At 36.1% G+C, this 20125-nt stretch overlaps 3 protein-coding genes across 4 annotated transcripts; all 3 read left to right on the top strand.

Annotated features, from left to right (window-relative positions):
• Positions 1–1453: 1453 nt before the first annotated feature.
• On the top strand, positions 1454–5515 carry LOC130715455 (protein NRT1/ PTR FAMILY 8.3-like). The gene is made up of 5 exons (XM_057565553.1): positions 1454–1549; positions 2180–2282; positions 2441–2658; positions 3215–3771; positions 4314–5515. The coding sequence occupies exons 1-5, from the start codon at positions 1529–1531 to the stop codon at positions 5152–5154; spliced, it is 1740 nt and encodes a 579-aa protein (XP_057421536.1). The 5' UTR covers positions 1454–1528; the 3' UTR covers positions 5155–5515.
• A 1218-nt stretch (positions 5516–6733) lies between these two features.
• LOC130713667 (protein NRT1/ PTR FAMILY 8.3-like) lies at positions 6734–12150 on the top strand. 2 transcript variants are annotated; one of them, XM_057563451.1, is made up of 5 exons: positions 6734–6998; positions 8814–8916; positions 9003–9220; positions 9591–10144; positions 11176–12150. In XM_057563451.1, exons 1-5 carry the CDS (start codon positions 6945–6947, stop codon positions 12017–12019), a joined length of 1773 nt encoding a protein of 590 aa, XP_057419434.1. In that variant the 5' UTR covers positions 6734–6944; the 3' UTR covers positions 12020–12150. The 2 variants fall into 2 exon arrangements, with proteins under 2 accessions (XP_057419434.1, XP_057419435.1); XM_057563452.1 differs by lacking the exon at positions 6734–6998 and adding an exon at positions 7034–8500.
• Positions 12151–13524: 1374 nt separating this feature from the next.
• LOC130712027 (protein NRT1/ PTR FAMILY 8.3-like) lies at positions 13525–17855 on the top strand. The gene is made up of 5 exons (XM_057561848.1): positions 13525–13683; positions 14478–14583; positions 14676–14893; positions 15993–16549; positions 16820–17855. The coding sequence occupies exons 1-5, from the start codon at positions 13633–13635 to the stop codon at positions 17640–17642; spliced, it is 1755 nt and encodes a 584-aa protein (XP_057417831.1). The 5' UTR covers positions 13525–13632; the 3' UTR covers positions 17643–17855.
• The last annotated feature ends 2270 nt before the right edge of the window (positions 17856–20125 follow it).

Raw genomic sequence — 20125 nt, 5'->3', positions numbered from 1 at the left:
TATCATAATATACTTCTAAAATGTGACTTAAAAGAAAGCCAAATACTGTTATTGATTCTCCTAATTATAGAAGAGTAACAATAAGCAAGAGTGTCTCCTTTCACATCCATTGTATAATTAACACGAGGCCATATATAAAAGCATGAAGTGAAAAGTACTTAATCTTGACTCCTTTTTAAACTTACCAAGGAGATTTCAGAATGGTGGGCATCAACTACAGTAATGAATGATGAGGGGTTTCTCATGAGTCACGAGACATTAAAAATCGCTCCACCATCTTTTATGTGCTAGCTCTGAAAATCTCTTCATAGGGTTGAGACAGTGGAGAACAAGAATATATTATATATATGGAACATTTGGAGGAACAGAAAACCTATCATGTTCACTTTTGGAAGTTGTTCTTCTGCAGGCTCCTATTTAGCATATCTAATTATGTCATCTGTATTTCAGATGGAACGATATATGTTTCAAGGATAAAGAATATGTTTTGACACAAATATCCCATAACTAATTGTTAACTAATTACAAGAATTGTTCACTTAAGTGATTGTAAGTAAACAATATTTCTAATGAATTCTTAACTAATTACATTCACTTGATATCAGTGCATAACCTATTAACTTACAAAAATGCCTGAGTGACCCTGCTTATTGTTCATATCATATATAAATCTAATGATTTGAATTCTCTGCACCGCATGGATGAAAGCATGTTTGGTACCAAAAAGATTGCATGTTTTCTTTTTTGGTATATTTTGTGAACTCAACGCATTGACATTGTTTTAAAATATATGAATTTAATATATCCAACAAAAAATATGACTATCATATATTCAACTTTAGTAATATACTATATGAATCTTAGATACTAACTGTTGTATATATTTTCACCGAATGTAATTCGAAGGGAATAATAAATTAAAGGGTGTAATTTATTAGATGCAGTTCATAAGAGAATAATGTGTCAATTGTAGTATTCCGAATGACACGGCAACTCATTTTGATTAATTGTGCAATTGTGTAGCTGCACATCTACCTGCATTCTCAGTATATTTTATTAAGGGATTGTTTACATTTCCAATTTCATTGAATATCAAATAAATTCACATTAAACTCAACCAAACCAAAATTTTACTTTTCAAATCCAAGTTAAACGTAACATTAGTTTTCCCTTAATATTTCTAAACACATAAAATCATGTTAGAGTTTACAACAACTCTGAATCAAAGTTACAATGATTCAGAGTTTCTGAATTTTTTTGGGTAGGACCGCCACAAAGAACAACTAAAGGAATATTTTGTTTGAAAATTATATTATGGTAAAGACTTTAAATATTAAAGTATGTAATAAGCTTTCAATTTAACCTACAAAACAAAAAGTTATAAATTATTTTTATTGCTTGTAAAAGCCTATAAAAGGCGAACATGTGCACAGATTTTGTATAAAGATTGAAATTGGGAAGAAACATAAGAACTCCTTGTCTCTCTCTCGCTGTTACAGTGTGTACTTTGAGATTTTAGTCTTCAATAATGTCAACGACACTCGAAAATGTAAGCTTTTAGTTCAATTATCAATCTTATAGACAGTGAGACAAAATTTGCACAATTCAGCTCCACTGGTTACTTTCTTCATTTTCCTCCTCTGCATGTTTATTTACTCACTTCTGTTATCTAGCTAGGTTCCTGTTGTTAGAAATATAATGTGTCAGAGCTTTTGGGATATCAGAGTTTCTATGACTAAAGGGTTTAGAATTCGATCATTGTCGCCCCTCATTCTTCAAACAAAAAGTTGAATTTCAACAATGGTAGTGAGCATGTGCATTATCCACGCTTGAAGCCCAAGTTGGCTCCTGCGTAGGGCGTGTTAGAAATATAATCATTCGTGTGTCATTTAACCAATAGCTTAAGCTTTTGGAGTAATTGGTTCTTGACATGATATTATAGCTTTTATGAGTAAGTGGTCTAGAATTCGATTATTGTCCTCCATTCTAATAAAATGTTGAATTTCACCAAATGATAGGTGAGTCTGTGCATTATCCACACTTCAAGTCCAAGTTAACTCTTGCATCATGTATCCCCAATAGCTTAAGCTTTTAGCATAATTGGTTTTTGACATTAACACCTGTGTTACTTAACCAACTTCAATTTTTGTATTATGTTATTATTTTGATTTTTTTTCAGGGTGATGATAGTCCTCACCCGGGAGATGGATCAGTAAACATCAACGGAGAGCTTGCTGTCAAGAGGAAAACTGGGACATGGAGAGCATGCTTCTTTGTTGTAGGTGATAATCTCCTCTCTATATTTGTGTTGTGTTTTCAAGTATGAGTTTTGAGTTACACATTGTTTAAGAATTGGTCACTTGAAGACAAGATGTGACTAATTATGTATAAAGACAGATGTATTTTGAGTTTTGACACATTTTTTATGTGATAATTACAGGCACTTTCTTCTGTGAACGTTTGGCATATTTCGGGATTGCCTCTAATCTTCTTATTCATCTCACCGCAAAACTGAATATAAGCCTTGTCTCTGCTGCAAAAAACGTTAACACATTTCAGGGAACATGCTATCTTACACCTCTCATCGGATCCTTCTTAGCTGATGCTTACTGGGGAAGATATTGGACCATTGCCGTGTTCTACTCAGTCTATCTCATTGTAAGCTCAATTCAAACTAAATAATCTGTGATTTTTCGTTCATTCATGTCCAAAATTTCTATATTCTGTTTGGAAGCCCTTGTTTTGAATTTGAGTTCTGTAATTCAGTCAACCATTTGTTATCTGCATTAAATAGGGTTTTAAATTGGGGTCGCAGTTGCCGCTGCGTTGCAGAATTGTGGATAAAAGTGGGTTGATGCGGCTGCAATTGCAGTTGCGGACCACAATTTGAAATTGTTAATTTATCTCTGCCATTTTATATAGATATTGGGCGTGTTAGGCTAAATTCCTCTATTATGCGTTTCTGGTATTATAAGCTAATTTGAGAAAATTATTAAAGTATGCTGAATATAGGTAACAGGTAAGCTAAGCTTGTTATTCATAAGCTAATCTGAACGACTTATGAAAATAAGCTCAAAATAGCTTACAGATAGGCCATAACAATTTACATAAGCTCTTCTAAATACTTGTATAAGCGTTTATGCTATAAGATTAGCTCAATTAAGCACTTCTAAACGGGGCCATTGTGTTTTTAGCTAATAATTGATTTGTACAGGGAATCTGCATATTGATTCTTTCAGCATCTATTCCTGCACTGAAGCCAGTGGAGTGTGTGAATTCTGTGTGCCCACCACCAACTGTAAATCAAAGTGTTGTGTTCTTCTTAGGACTGTATTTGATAGCACTGGGGACAGGTGGGGTCAAGCCATGTATTTGGCCAATTGGGGCAGATCAGTTTGATGATACAGATCGTAAGGAAAAAGCAAGTAAAGGATCCTTCTTTAACTGGAATTATTTCACTAGTAACATTGGTGCACTTATAGCAGTCACTGCATTGGTATGGATTGAAGAAAATGTTGGATGGGGCCTCGGATATGGCATTGCTGCATCATTTATTGGTATTGCAATCGTTGTTTTCTTTCTCGGTACACCTTTTTATAGGCTTCAAAGGCCAGGGGGAAGTCCTCTTACAAGAATATGTCAGGTGGTTTCTGCTACTTTGCGTAAGTGGAAAGTGGAGGTTCCTCAGGATAGTTGTATGCTCTTTGAAATAAAAGCGAGGAATTCCTCGACTGATGGAAGTTCTAGACTAGAGCATAGCGATGGATTGAGGTATCTCACAGCTTCAAACATCTTTTGATAACAAATTATACTGTCCTTGTGTTCCTCTGCTCAATTCGTAGATAGTATTGTTTGCTTGATATGTTTCCCAAAATATATGTCTCACATTGACTAGTAATGGTATTTGTTAAAAAGTCTCACATTGACTAAAGATATCATATGACAAATATGTCCATATATGAAATAGAACAATCCTCACATCTAAGTCAGCTTTTTGGGTAGAGTTAGGCCTAAATCAAATTCTAAGAGCATTCCTATTTGAGGTGAATTTAGAAATAAATCACAACTTTGCTTTAAAGGGGATAGGAAGAAGAAAAGGGAGGTGTTGCTTCATGAAGTTGAAAACCTGTTTTGTGTTTACTTATACTGTGAATGCTTCTAGGCTTTATAAAACTCTGATTCTTTATTTTGCTGAGGACAAAGAACAAGGCAACTAGCACTTTGAGTAAGACAAGTTGTAGGAAAAAAGGTAAATTCAATTCTCTACACTAATGCAACTATGCTAAAAAGTATTAGCCTTTACTTTTGTCCAGGTTCCTAGATAAAGCAGCAGTGCTATCAGATACAGAGAAAGAGGGTGCCGAAGTATCTAATCCATGGAAGCTTTGCACTGTAACTCAGGTGGAAGAGTTGAAGATTTTGATCCGCTTGTTTCCAATCTGGGCGACCGGAATAATCTTCTGTGCTGTGTATGCTCAAATGTCTTCAATGTTTGTCGCGCAAGGGAAGAAGATGGACACCCATCTTGGTTCTTTCAAAGTTCCGGCAGCCTCTCTTTCAACTTTCGCCATCATCGGTGTCATTATTTGGGTTCCCATTTATGATAGAGGGATTGTTCCAATTGCAAGAAAATTCACCGGCAATGTAAAGGGCTTCTCAGAATTGCAAAGGATGGGAATTGGCTTATTTATCTCCATTATGTGCATGTCAGCTGCTGCTATAGTAGAGACCAAGAGATTACAAAAGGCAAAGGAGTATGGACTGGTTCATAAAAAAGTCCCTGTACCACTAAGTATATCATGGCAAATACCTCAATATTTCTTGCTTGGTGCTGCAGAGGTGTTCACCTTTGTTGGACAACATGAATTTTTCTATGAGGAAGCGCCGCCTTCGATGCGTAGTGTCTGCAGCGCATTGGCACTTCTAACAAATTCATTGGGGAACTACCTGAGCACTTTGATTCTTACTATTGTTGGTCACATCACAAGAAAATATGGAAATCATGGATGGATAACAAATAATTTGAATGAGGGCCATCTAGATTACTTTTTCTGGATGCTGGCTGGTCTCAGTTTCTTAAACATGTTGGTTTATATTGTCTGTGCTATACGGTACAAGAAACAAAAGGTTTATCACATGAGTGACTCACCATAAGTGACCCACTCCAAGTAAAAATTCTTGATTATTTGATTGGTTTGTTTCCAGCAGTTACAACATTCATCATTGTTAGAAGCTCCACCTCTGCATCAAGGTCACAGACTCAGGGTTAATGATAGCAACTCAGCCCAAATGATCTTGGTCTAGACTAGAAGCTACTGCTACTGCTGGTTAGGCGCGAGCGAGACTGGAGTGATTGTATCCATTATCATGTCACATTATCTTATATTTCATATATATCCTGATGTTGATTCGGTTATTTTGCTGTTTTGATGTTCTGCTATCTTTTGTATCAGAAATTGTTGCATTGTGAGTGTATGATTGGTTATATATGATAATTGAAATGTAAGAAAAGGCAGGCAGAAACTCATTTCACAAACTCTGATTCTCTCTCTCATTTCTTGAGGTTCCCCTGACCTAAAATTGTTGCAGGACTTTGTCTCTATGTGTGAGACTCAATAGAAATGGATTAATCTATTTTTTCCTGTTGTAGATTATAAGTATACTCTTACAAAAAGAGTTGCATCTTTTAGTCTTCTGCGTCATAATTCTCGGAATGTTGTTGGAAAAAATTTATCTCACTTTAAAGAAATTAGCGGGAGTTTGAATCTATGACTCATCAGGTACAAAACCTTATCATATACTCTACTAGACCAACCTCTTAAAATGTAGCAAAAGCTTTTAATTTCATCTTTAAATCTCAGTTGATCATAAATTCATAATTCATAAGGGCTATCTAACTTAACCATCTACCTATAAGTCCAAATAAGATAAGTGGGTGGCGTTTGGGGAAGGTTGAAACGTAATAGATTGTTTGCTTTCCTAGCTGATATTTGTCTGCTTGCTTTTATTCCACTTGCAAAAAAATAGTTTAAAAATTGAATAGAAAATTAATTTAATTTAAATCATTTTTTAAAGTATAAATGTAAATATATTTGTTCACAAATATATATATATTAAAATTACTTTTGAATTCCACTTGAAATAATTAAACATTAATAGTTAAATTACTCATGATTTTGTAAACGAGTTTGATTTTAATACTTCGACGAAAAATTAACGTGTAGTGTCAGTCAAAAATAGCTAGTAAATATAAAAATAATTGTCACTAAACATTAATTTTTCGCATAGAAATTAAAATTAAACTCACTTACAAAATCAGGGGCTAATTTCACCATTAACTTAATAATTAATTATTTTAAAAGCTATTAGAAATAACTAAAAGAAATAATTAGATTGGATGTGGCAGTAATGAAAACAGTGGCGGTGATGATAAAGCAAGATCCCATGTTCAAATTTTAGGATGAAACAAATCTCCAGTAAAGGAGTTTGCCCACCGTAATGTAGTTCTTTCCGACTCGAATCTCGAATAGTATCCGCTGTTATGAAAAATAGGTGTAAGCAGAAATAAAATAAAATAAGTATTCGAAGTGTAAGAAAAAAAATGAATTATTAAAGTAAAAGAGAGTTAAATTAATTAACAAATCTAATGAAAAACCGTTGAACGTAATGTAAAGTCAGCTGCTTTCACGTACTCTGAAGGAAGGAAGTGTCTGTTGTTGGTTGGAAGTACTTTTCTCGATAATAATAGTTGTTCTGTCCGCACTACAAGATATTTGAATATTTCTTATTCGTTAACTTTCTCCATCCTCCACAAATTGCAACACTTTTTCTAAGTTCTAACTCTCACTCTCACTCTCACTCATAGTCATTCATATACACATCAAATCAGAATTGAAGGAAGCAGAGAAAGAAGGAGCAGCTAGCTAGAGGCAACAAGAAGATCAATGGGTTCTTCTGATAACGAGCTTCTGCTTCAGGAACAGCGTCTTCTTCATCAGGTGCGTGCTCCTTCCTCAACCTCTATTAAATTTCTCCATAAACGTGTTATCTTCTTTTCTTAGCTAAAAAAAATCAATCACCTTCTGATGTTGATGACTTACTCAAGTTTTAATTTAGTTTTCGCTCCTAGTTCAGCTAAAAAGTAATGTTACTTGATTTGGATCAGAATAATATATCACTTACTACTCAAGTTTTTCCCATTGTTGTTGAGGCTGTGAATTAACAGAGGGGAGTGGGGGACAAGGTAAACCAGTCATCATGATGATAAGGAATAAATGGAAATTATATTAATAAATGAGGGATGAAAACTGAGATATTTTTATTTGGGTGAGCATAAGGTTCACAATAATGACTAATTGCATTAAGCAGTAAACGGCGGACTATAAAAGAAGATATTTTATAAATAAAAAATTTAATAGCACTAAAAATACATTTAACCCTAAACATTTGTGTTGTTGATAAGTCTCACATTTATTAGATATTTGACCAAGATAGTACTTCAGAAAACAATTTACAAGCTAGTTTTTTGGTAAAGTTAGTACCGGCTCAAATTCTAAGATGGTATCAAAGTATATCATAGTTTATTGGAGACCACCCATATATGAGTCATAGACAGATGTTCATTCATGCAAATCTCAGGCTCTAGCATTGACTAGAGATATGACCAAGATATAGTAGAACAATCCTCACCTTTTGGTGTATAGCTAGGTCTCTCAAATTCTAAGATGTGTGAATCAAATGAGATGACTAGCTAAAATAATCTTTTCATTAGAGTTTTGAATTACTTGCTTTATGCAAATTATGAGCAAAGGTGGGTTAATGCGGTCGCAATTGTGGTTGCTATGCTGTTACAAGGACTCGAAAACCCCTTAACGTTGCAGCTGCAATTACGATTGCCGAGGGCACTGCTTGTCTTATGGAATCTCCACTCTCCCTTCCCTTTTTCATTATTATTCTTTCCAATAACTTTGCATGAATTCTTTTCTCAAACAATTGGATTCCATTTGGTAAATGGGGGTAAAGAGAATATTGCACCCACAAGTAGTAGTGGAATTGATTTCCTTCTACTATTACCGGCTTGTAATTTGTAAATGTCAAACGAATCTAATTCAAATCGTTTTCATGCCCATCTATCAGAATTTTCCAACTAGCTTCAAATATTCCACAACACATTGTGGTTTATCATGTTTGACAATTATATAACCTTCTTATTTTAAAGATATAACTGTGTATTATAATGCATTTCAATTAGTTCAAAACTTACATAATTACTTCATAGACTTATTTGACCACAATAGAAATGATTGGTAAGTGGTCATCTTAATAAATATTAAAGTCTATTGGCCTTTCATTTTGTTCTTGTTTCTAAAAGTCTATAAAAGGAGAACATGTACTGGTTTTGTACATCAGATTGAATTGAGGAGAAACATAATAGCTCTTCCACTCTCTCAGCAGGGTGTGTATGTGAGATAAGTTTTCAATGTCAACTAGACACGACCATGTAAGATATTAACTCAAATAATCTTGTAGACAGTGTGACAAAATTTGTACAATTCAGCTCCAGTGGTTACTTTCCACCGCTTCTCTTTATTTTCCTCCTCTACAGATTTATTTTCAATTTTTCATTCACTTCAGTTATCTTGGTTTCTTTGCTACTTTTAGCATGTTTGTATCAGCTTATTTTCTCTCAGAATCAATCATGGCTCTCCCCATGATTGATTTAGCCTTTAGAATCAGCTGTAGAAGGATTTCCACCCATGTTATTCACCAACTTCAATTTTTTATTATGTTACTTTAATTTTTGTTTTTTGCAGCCTGATGATAATCCTCACCCAGGAGATGGGTCAGTTAACATCAAGGGAGAGCTTGCTGTCAAGAGGGAATCTGGGACGTGGAAAGCATGCCCCTTTATTCTAGGTGATCTCCTCCTGCTATCTATGTTGCTGTCTGGGGATGCATCCAACAGTGTATTTTGAGTTTTGACATATTTTTATCTGATACAGGCAGTTTCTTTTGTGAGCGTTTGGCGTATTACGGCATTGCCACTAATCTTGTTATTTATCTCACCACAAAACTAAATGAAGGGACTGTCTCAGCTGCAAAAAATGTTAACACATTTCACGGAACATGCTATCTTACACCTCTCATCGGATCCTTCTTAGCTGATGCTTATTGGGGAAGATATTGGACCATTACCGTGTTCTACGCAGTCTATCTCATTGTAAGCTCAATTCTAACTATGATCTCTGATTTTCTTTCATTCATGTTGAAATGGAGTTGGTAGGCGGTAGCATATGGTTGCACTTTACTCGCAAAGTTTTAGCTGCTACTCATGATCCTGAAATTTTTCTTCTTCTACATTTGTTGTGCCTTTGATATCTAAAACTCTGCCTACTAAAGTTTTCTTTGCTAGCCTCTAGACATGAGTTGATAATGGTTTATTCACCTGAAATGGATCAAGTTGAGGTCAAATTTCCCATACTTTGTTTGAAAAACCTTGTTTAAGTTCTGGAACTCAGTCTACCACTTGTTATGTGCATCAATTTTTTATTTGTGATATTGTATTTTTAGCTGATAATTAGTTTGAACAGGGAATGTGCATATTGATTCTTTCAGCAACCATTCCTGCATTGAAGCCAGCGGAATGTGTGAATTCTGTCTGCACAGCAACTTTAGCTCAAAGTGTTGTATTCTTCTTAGGACTGTATTCTATTGCACTAGGGACTGGTGGGATCAAGCCATGTATTTGGCCCATTGGAGCAGATCAGTTCGATGATACAGATAATAAGGAAAGAGCAAGTAAAGGATCCTTCTTTAATTGGAATTATTTCACTAGTAACATTGGTGCACTTATAGGAGTCAGTGCATTGGTTTGGATTGAAGAAAATATTGGATGGGGCCTCGGATACGGCATTGCTACATCGTCTATCGGTATCGGAATGATAGTTTTCTTTCTCGGTACACCCTTATATAGACTTCAAAAGCCAGGGGGCAGTCCTCTTACAAGAATATGCCAAGTGGTTGCTGCGGCTTTACGTAAGTGGAAACTGGAGGTTCCCCAGGACAGTTTTCTCCTCTTTGAGGTAGCGGAGACGAATTCCTCCATTAAAGGAAGTCCTAAACTAGAGCATAGCGATGGATTGAGGTATCTCAAGCCTTCAAACATCTATTCATAATAAGTTACACTGTCCTTGTGTTTCTAATGCTCAATATATAGATAGTGATAGTATTGTTGCTTAATATGTTTCCCAAAATATATGTCAAGTGACAAACTCCTCTGCCATTTTAAAATGTAGAGGAACTATTCATGGTATTCCTATTTGAGGTGAATCTAGAAATGAATCAGAAATTTGCTTTAAAGGGAAAATGACAGGGAAAGAGGAAAAGAAATGGTGCTTCATGAAGTTGCAACTTGCAAACCTTCAAGGTTTTGGAATCCTCTGATTCTTTATTTTGCTGAGGACAAAGACCTAGGCAACCAGCACAAAGTCAATTTGAATTTATTGAGTCTCTTAGAATTCGGGTTCTGCCAAACTCTACCCCAAAAGCTAGGTTGGAGGTGATGGTTGCTCTACTATTTATAAACACTTATATGGCCATATCTCTAGTCAATGTGGGAGTTTGAGCACACTCCCTCACGTCCAGGGGCTAAATATCTGGAGCATGAAATATCCAAGAATGAACATCAGCGGGTGTCCTATTTGTAGGTGATCCACTTAATGGATCTAGAATAGACTCCGATATCATCTTAGAATTAGGGTTGGGCCTAACTCTATCCCAAAATCCAGATTAGAGGGGAGGGTTATTCTACCCTTTATAAACACTTATTTGGCCATATATCTAGTCTAGCCCATGTGAGACTTCTCAACAGAGTCAAACAAGTTTTTATTAGAAATTACAGAGTTAAAAGTTCATTCCCCATTCCTACTTAAATCCGTAGCATTTGATGGAAATAAAAATATGCTTATCAATTAAATTTTCTAATTTGGCAAAAGAACAACTTTGAGGGTTTTCATTGGTCTTGTTCCATTAATTTCTACAATCTTATATTTCTTCCGGTATAATAATTATCCTTGCTGGTGTTCTAGATTCAGTATGTTGTAGGAAAAAATGTAAATTCAATTCTCTACAGTAATAGAATTATGTTAAAAAGTATTAGCCTTTACTTTTGTCCAGGTTCCTAGATAAAGCAGCAGTGCTATCAGATGCAGAGAAAGAGGGTGCCTCCCAAGTATCCAATCCATGGAGACTTTGCACGGTAACACAGGTGGAAGAGTTGAAGATTTTGATCCGCTTGTTTCCAATCTGGGCAACAGGAATCATCTTCTGTGCTGTTTATGCTCAAATGTCGTCATTGTTTGTCGCGCAAGGGAAGAGGATGGACAAAAATCTTGGTTCTTTCAAAATTCCTGCAGCCTCTCTTTCAACTTTTGCATTAATTGGTGTCATTATTTGGGTTCCCATTTATGATAGGGGGATTGTTCCAATTGCCAAGAAATTCACTGGCAATGTAAAGGGCTTCTCAGACTTGCAAAGGATGGGAATTGGCCTGTTTCTCTCCATTGTTTGCATGTCAGCTGCTGCTATATTAGAGAGCAAGAGATTACAAATTGCAAAAGAGTTTGGATTGGTTCATAAAAATGTTCCTGTACCACTAAGTATATTATGGCAGATACCTCAATATTTCTTGCTTGGTGCTGCACAGGTATTCACCTTTGTTGGGCAGCATGAATTTTTCTATGAGCAAGCACCAACCTCCATGCGTAGTTTCTGCAGCGCATTGGCACTTCTAACAAATTCACTGGGGAATTACCTGAGCACTTTGATTCTTATTATTGTTGCTTTCCTCACAACAGAAGATGGAAGTTCTGGATGGATAACAGATAATTTGAATGAGGGTCATCTTGACTACTTCTTTTGGCTGCTAGCTGGACTCAGTTTCTTAAACATGTTGGTGTACATTGTCTGTGCTAGACGGTACAAAACACAAAAGAAGGTTTATCACATGAGTATTTCTTAAAGACACTATAAGTGACTCGAAGCATCATATCCATAGTTAGCACCTTCATCATTGTTAGAAGCTCCACCTTTGTATCAATGTCTGTTGATACTTGATATCATTATAATCATCAATTCTCACTATTGTCACTATCTTCAATGTTGTTACTATCATTGTGTTGATACTAAAATATAAAAATGACTAACTTAAAGAGTTCAAGAGAATTTTAGAATATAATATAAAATCATTCATATGGTCTTTACCTAATAGCTTAAGCTTTTGGGATAATTGGTTGTTTAGTATGGTATCAGAGCTCCATAACCAAGCGATTTAGAGTTTGATCTAATAAAAAGTTGACACATGGTAGGTGAACTTATGCATTATCCATGCTTCAGGCCTAAAGGGCTCTTGCGTTAGCGGGGGATATTAGAATATAATATAAAACAATTTATTTGACTCTTACCCAACAACACGTCAAGTTCAAAGAGTTAGGCTTGGAGGTTCAATTCGAAGGTCAAGTTTAAAGATTGTATGAGGTTGTTCAAAAGATTTAAGAGCTTGGAATCCGAAGATGAAGCCCAGGGAGTTAGCCGTTATTAGAAGAAGTTGGAATTATATTATAACAGTTCAATTTCAAATTTTATTCGTATTACATGTACTATAAATACTAAGCTATAATTCACATAAAGGGTTGTATTGTACCATAACACTTAAAAGTTTCCTAGATGAAAATGTGTTAGATTTTTTAAAAAATAAAACAATCAAAATAAGTGTGTTGGATCAAGCACATGGTGCTTGGTTGTATTTTAGTCTTCTAAAATCTCCCTCTCTTGGAGTTTGGGTTAGTTGTAGGTTGATCGGTTCTTTTGTCTTTTATTTATCTTCCCTCTCTTTTTGTATTAGGTTGAAGTACCCCTTGTGCTTCTATTCAATATATTCATTGCTTATAAAAAAAAATAAAAAAATAAGTGTGTTGGAGTGTAGTTTCTTAAAATTGCAACATTTGTTTTAACTCTCTCCCGAACGATTTGACTTTTAGACGATTGACCAACCTTTCACGCATTGTAGGCAGATTTAGCCACAGTTCACCTTAAAATGCTTTGGAGCTTGTGTTCCTACATGGAGACCGACCTACCTTAAGGCGTGGATATCAGTTGAGGTGAGTTTATAGCAATAAATCCGCGTAGTGTCCAAGATATCATGAAGCACTGTTAATATCTGATTAACGCTAGCTCACTAATGAACTGATCAGGGTGTGATAGCCAATTGTTCCGTAAATGAATAAAGACGTAATGAGAGAAATGATTGAGAAGAGAAAAAAAAGTATGCATTACTTTTTATGATATAATTAAGGGTTAAATATATTCATAATATATTGTGAGCATTAAGCAATGGATAAGTTCATAATGCATAATACGGTGTACCAAAAAGTCAAATCCAAACATTAGAGTTAACTTGTTATCATTCACGCACGTTACTTGAAGGACGTCTCTGTCGTTGGTTGGAAGTCATTTTGATTACGTTAGTACAATAATAGTTGTTCTGTAGGGCTATGCCCCTCCCTGTAACCAAAAAATAATAGTATTTGAACTTGAATCAATATCCTCCACTTTCTTCTTCTCCTCCAAAAACAAATGGGTTCTTCTGTGAACGAGCTTCTGTTTCTGGAAGAGCCTCTTCTTCAGGTACGTGCTCCCTCCTCCATGATGACATAACTAAACATACTCATCATACTTATATATTTTAGTTAAGTTTTGGATGAGATAATATCAAAATATAACACTTAGTGTTAGACAATAGAGTAGTTGAGAAGTCATGTCGTGGTGAGAACCACCGTCTTGAAGCAAATTTCCGGTGTTGTAAATCCTATGAGTCGGTTTTGACCTCAAGGGTTTACACAGCTGAAAATCTAATTAACTCGTGCTCTCGAGGTAGAGCGCCTTGGAGCCTTCACAATCCTCAATTGCCTATAAGAAATACAGAGGAGGAGGGTCATGGAGCTATAGAGAAGATGACCCTTCCTGAAATCACTTTCAATTGATAACGTTAAAGATAGATAACTTCATTGATGACCAATAGCAAATGAAAGGAAATAAGCAAGATTGAAGGCCAAGAGTTGCTACTGCCAATTGCTGAAAAGTAACGTGAAACAAGCTCTTAAATGCTAAATAATTCACGTGCTTAAGTTAGGAAAAGTCAATGGTAGAAGATTAACTGAATTGCCATTATCTAACCCTTAGAACTGAAGTTTGACATGAAGCTAATGTCAATTACAATACTTGGTTAATTTTCCAGAACTCTGTTTTTAGTTTTTGCCTTTTCCTCTACTTTGAGGTATTTTCATATTTGTCTTGCACTCTTGCTTAATGTTAGAAAAGCAAAATTACTCTTTGTTTTATCAATGTTTCCAGAAAAAAAGATCAAAATGTTTCTGAGTGCTATTTTGCTGTGTCATGTGATTGTTTATCTTTTTCTGAAGGATGAAGGGGACAGTCAATACACAGGAGATGGCTCAGTTGACATTAGAGGAAGGCCTGTTCTTAAGCAGAATACTGGGAATTGGAAAGCATGCCCCTTTATTCTAGGTATGCTTTTAGTCTTTTACATTGTTCTTATGTTACTTGTGTATTAAATAACCCACTTCTTATAAATATTATATCTATGTATTTAATGCCAGGCAATGAATGTTGTGAACGTTTAGCTTTCTTCGGCATTGCAACGAATCTTGTTACCTATCTTACCACCAAATTACATCAAGAAAACGTCTCTGCTGCGAGAAATGTCAGCATCTGGCAAGGCACTTGTTATCTTACGCCTCTCATTGCAGCTGTTCTTGCAGATGGTTATTGGGGACGATACTGGACAATTGCTGTTTTCTCTATGATTTATGTCTTAGTAATAAACTAAACTTGATCTCTTCACCTAGTCATATATTTTCCCACACACAACTCTCTTGACAGTCATTGTAGAAATTAGCTGATATCTTCTGTTATCATTTTTCTTTGTCCAGAAGGACATCAATCTTAGACATGAACAATAGGGGCATATGATTCTTGCTTGATCCTGTTCTGGATCAGCTACACAATATGCATATAAGGTGTTTGGATTGGCAGTGCACACACAATTTAAAGCATGTAAATCCCAAAAACTACATGTAACATCCCAATCTGACAACTTTTCCCACCATATCAACACGAGTTTTTCAGTGCTGTTTGTCCTTACTCATGTGCTCCCTAAGAAATATTTCCAGAAGGTCACCCATCTCATATTGTTCCAAAGCAAACAAGCTTAATCTTGGAGTTTCTATGAACTGAGCACAAGAAAAGAAAATGCATCTTGTTGTTATGGGTAGTACTTATCAAAAGTCCTCCTTAACTGTATAGGCTCATACCTATACTTATCTCGCGTTCTGGTGCCAACTAGGTTCAGTCATGTTTCCTTCCGCCTAGAAGCTGCTCTTTGTCTGTGCCTTCTCATTGCATCGGTGATCACTCTCTACCCTCGCTGACCTCAGGCATCACACCATATTTTGTATTTTTTCCTGAAAGTGATTATGTTAGGGTTCTAAATATTGGGTCTGATTGACTTGTGGACCTGAGTTTAGTTTATTTGGTTTATTTTTATCTGTTAATTGGTAGTCTATCTCTATCTTTAACTCTATCTTTATTTCTTTAGTAGGGTTAGTTTATTATAAATAGGAGTGTCTCCTTAGGTAAGAGCATGATTTGTGCATTAGAGTTTGCAAAGGGATTTACCCTTGGAATGGTTTCACCCTTGGAAATAAGATTCTCCTTCATATTTGAATCAATTTGTATTGTTTTCGTTTATCATCTCTTCTCTTTTTTTTTATGCTGTTGGGTTATTTCCTAACCTAACAGATTGTGTGATTCACAAAAGCAGAACCAAACAAGCTCATAATTACATATATGCCTTGGTTTTGATTGTCCTCGCATTTTTTCTAACAAGTGCCATGTGATATGGCTGTTTCATGCAGGGGTTGTGTGTGTTGACTCTTTCTGCATCTCTTCCAGCTTTGAAGCCAGCTGAATGTTTTGGTTCTGCCTGCCCATCAGCTACTCCAGCACAATATGCTGTGTTATACTTTGCTCTCTATGTAATTGCACTTGGAACTGGTGGTGTAAAATCATGTGTGTCATGTTTTGGGGCAGATCAGTTTGATGATACTGATCCCAATGAAAGGATAGGGAAGGCTTCCTTTTTCAACTGGTTTTACTTTTCGATCGACTTAGGTGCTGTGGTATCATGCAGCTTCATTGTGTGGGTTCAAGATAATGCAGGATGGGGTCTTGGATTTGGCATTCCTGCTTTTTTTATGGGAATAGCTATTGGAAGCTTATGTTTAGGCACACCTCTCTACAGGTTTCAAAAACCCTGGGGAAGCCCTGTTACAAGAGTGTCCCAGGTTGTGTTAGCATCAATCCGGAAGCGGAATCTGGTTGTCCCCGATGATAGTAGTCTCCTGTATGAGGCGCCGAACAAGAGACTTGAAAACAAAGGGAGTCGCAAACTGATGCATATTGATGATCTGAGGTATTTGTCTTTACATGGAGTTTTATGTAGTAGTGTTATTAGCTTTATTAATTGTCTCAATATATGGCAAAGCATTATCTGTTGTATGTTGACATTCTATCTCATTCTTTTTAATATGCAATTTGTTTAATACCAAATTGGGAATTGGTTGTTTATGGGAAAAATGTGATCTGAGCCCTGCTCTTATGTTGCTTCTGTAGAATTGTATATGTTAGGTTCTAACTGGCCAGTTACAAATTAGATAGACTTTTCATTTTTGTTTAAATGAAGGTTTCTTGATAGAGCAGCTATAGTGTCTGATTCCGAGAGCAGAAGTGGTGACTATACTAATCCATGGAGGCTTTGCACCGTGACACAGGTAGAGGAATTGAAAATCTTGATCCGCGTGTTACCAATTTGGGCTACTGGAATTGTTTTTGCTGCTGTTTATGCCCAGATGTCAACATTGTTTGTGGAACAAGGAATGATGATGGACACAAGTATTGGTTCCTTCAACTTACCACCAGCTTCCCTCGCAACTTTTGACGTGATGAGTGTTGTTTTGTGGGTTCCTGTATATGACAGGATCCTTGTTCCTATTGCAAGGAAATTTACAAGCAAGGAAAGTGGCTTTTCAGTGTTTCAGAGAATGGGAATTGGCCATTTTATTTCTGTCCTATGCATGTCATCAGCTGCTGTCGTGGAAATTGCGCGCCTGCAACTTGCCAGAGAGCTTGACCTTGTGGATAAACCTGTTTCTGTCCCTTTTAGTGTGTTCTGGCAAATACCTCAATATTTCTTATTAGGCGCAGCAGAGGTATTCACACTCATTGGGCAGCTTGAGTTCTTCTATGACCAATCTCCAGATTCTATGCGGACTTTATGTAGCGCGCTGTCACTCATTAATTTTTCATTGGGGAATTACTTGAGCTCTTTCATTCTTACTATAGTAACTTACTTCACTACACAAGGTGGAAATCCTGGGTGGATTCCAGATAACTTGAACAAAGGTCATCTTGATTACTTTTTCTGGCTTTTAGCTGGACTTAGCTTCTTAAATATGTTGGTGTACATAGTTTCTGCAAAAAGGTTCAAGCAGAAGAAGGCTTCTTAAGATTTTTCAAGCATTATTCTTCTTCCACTTAACTAGTTCAACACAGGCCCTGCTCCCTCTCATGAAGCCTTTTACTCAGAGCTGAACTGGCTGCATAACACATTCATGTAAATTGTTGGTTGTTAATGTTCACTTGCTGTATATTGTAAAAATCACATTATCTACATTATCTTCAATTGATATCCGATTATTTAGTCTCCATAGAAAGTTTGATTTTTGGTGTCTACTGTTTATGATCATTATTCATTGTAGTCGATTAATAATAACGAAAAGCAAGGAGACTGAATTACTGGGTAATCAGCACAGCATAAGTCATCAAACATGCATATACTCTAATAATATGAGGAAGGCTCACTGAGAACATTCAAAAGCAAACTATGAGCAGAACCTATTTGCCTCATTTGCAGTGTGTTGGGGACTATTGGATTCATTAAAATCTTACATGCACGGTTCCAAATATGCCATTAGTAAAATTAATACAGTTTTAAACAAGTTTTTCTATAGTGTGGTAAGTTGATTTATCTGACTATTTAATTAGCCCTTGTGCAAAACTTTGGGATCACTGATGAGAATGGAGTTAGCTCCTGGTAGTACTAGCAAGAATTGTGTAATCAAATTAGGTCATTCTCAAGAGTAGAAAGGACCCAGCCAAATACTTTTATTGATTCTCCTAATTTTAGAGAACAATAGCAATAGGCAACAATGCATTGCAAAATTAACAGATATGAAGAACTACATTTGAATGAGCATATACATGAATATACTTTTGGCAAAGGCTACGGTGCACAACCGATCAAATGGTGTACACGTACACGAGCTAAAATAACCGTTGGATATAATAATTAAATAAATGAACGGCTGTGATGCATTACCGGGTACTAGCCATGTATGTTTCCCTTTAAATTGTTGTTTCCTCCTTCAGAATTAATTAAATTGCAAAAGAAGGCTCCTGCATAATTGCTATAGTGGGCTCATGTGAAATTGCAAATTTACCCTGTATTGTAACGGAACGGCCACATCAAACAACCACCATTCTTTCCCTTCTTCGTTATTCGTTATCCCACCTGCAACTTAAGTTAGGGGAGGTCGACATCAACCGATTTTGTGCCAGATATGAAAATCAATCAACCCAGATCATGATGCACACTTGAACTCATGATGCATGAAGGAACCCAGATCACCATTTGTGAACCAGCCCAGAATCAAAGACCCCGAGCTTGTTTCCTCTGGTTGCACCTCTCTAAAATGGGGTGAGGGTGAGGGTTAGGGTGAGCTCGAAATCAACCCAGATGGTTTTCCAGACATTCGTTTGAAGTGACGACACCCGATGCATGAGTCAATTTCGTTGGCTAGACCCTCTGGCTGGACCTCGCTGGACCTCGATGAAAATTCGTGAAAAAGGATGCAAGACATGGAAAGAGATGTTTGAAAACTTGACAAGAGGTTCGTATCCCATCTATGGTTGAAAACATGGCATTGCGATTTATGGTTTTTTGTCCTTGCCTAAATTTTCCCTTAACTTAATTTATTTTCCCTTAATTTGTGCATGATGAATGCAATGGAATGTGCCTAAATTTTGCCTTGGTTTGAGCATGATGAATGTAATTGAATGACTAATTGGTAGTATGAATCGCAAGATAAAGTCTTGTATGGGTTGTATGGGGTTGGGGGTGATGCAAGATAAATTTTCCCCTTTTTTTCAATGCCTGTTATTGTAGTGTAGTTAAGTCAGTTTGTGAGAATCATGTGGTGCTTGATAGTGCTTGATGTAATGGTAAATTTTGGTCCATAAATCAGTTTTCTCGACCAAATCTGGTATTGAATTGATAATGTTTAGTTCTGATGGTCATATGTTGATGTTGTTGTCCAAATGTGAGAGTTCATGAGCTTAAATGTGAGAGATTGGCTTGCCAAAATTAGACTTCGTACTAATTCAATATTTTGCAAGTGATAAGAGCATGTGATTTGAAACCAAGAACCTCCTTTAATTAAAAGCATTACAATAACTAAGTACAGCCCCAATACAACAGCAAGAAGACCCTTTCCTACAAAATAAATGCCCAGATTACATGGATCCAAAAGACTGGGCATTATCTAATCTCATCAGCTCTTAATTGGACTAAATAATAAAAGGGCCAAGAACACATTGGGCCACTTAGGACATAAAAGACAACACAAAGGCCAAGTACACATTGGGCCAACTAAATAAAAGACATAGACATAAACAAAACATAGGACCAAGTACATAAAAGACAATCACATTTTTGTGTTGCAATAGGATTCAGCCTTCATCTGCAATTCTGCTCTGCACTGGTTGTGTAATCCTTGCAACAAGCCAATGCAAATCTTCATGCGAACTGAATCTTCATCAATCTACATCACATAGGCAAAACCAAATATAGTATAGTTTAGGGCAGGGCCATAGTTTAGTGACTATGGAGTATTTAGGAATAGATATTTTGGACTTAGAGAAGAAAGTATTA

The sequence above is a fragment of the Lotus japonicus genome, chromosome 4 (assembly GCF_012489685.1).
Source record: "Lotus japonicus ecotype B-129 chromosome 4, LjGifu_v1.2".
Classification (NCBI taxonomy): domain Eukaryota; kingdom Viridiplantae; phylum Streptophyta; class Magnoliopsida; order Fabales; family Fabaceae; genus Lotus; species Lotus japonicus.
This window is presented reverse-complemented; position numbering and strand designations above follow the sequence as displayed.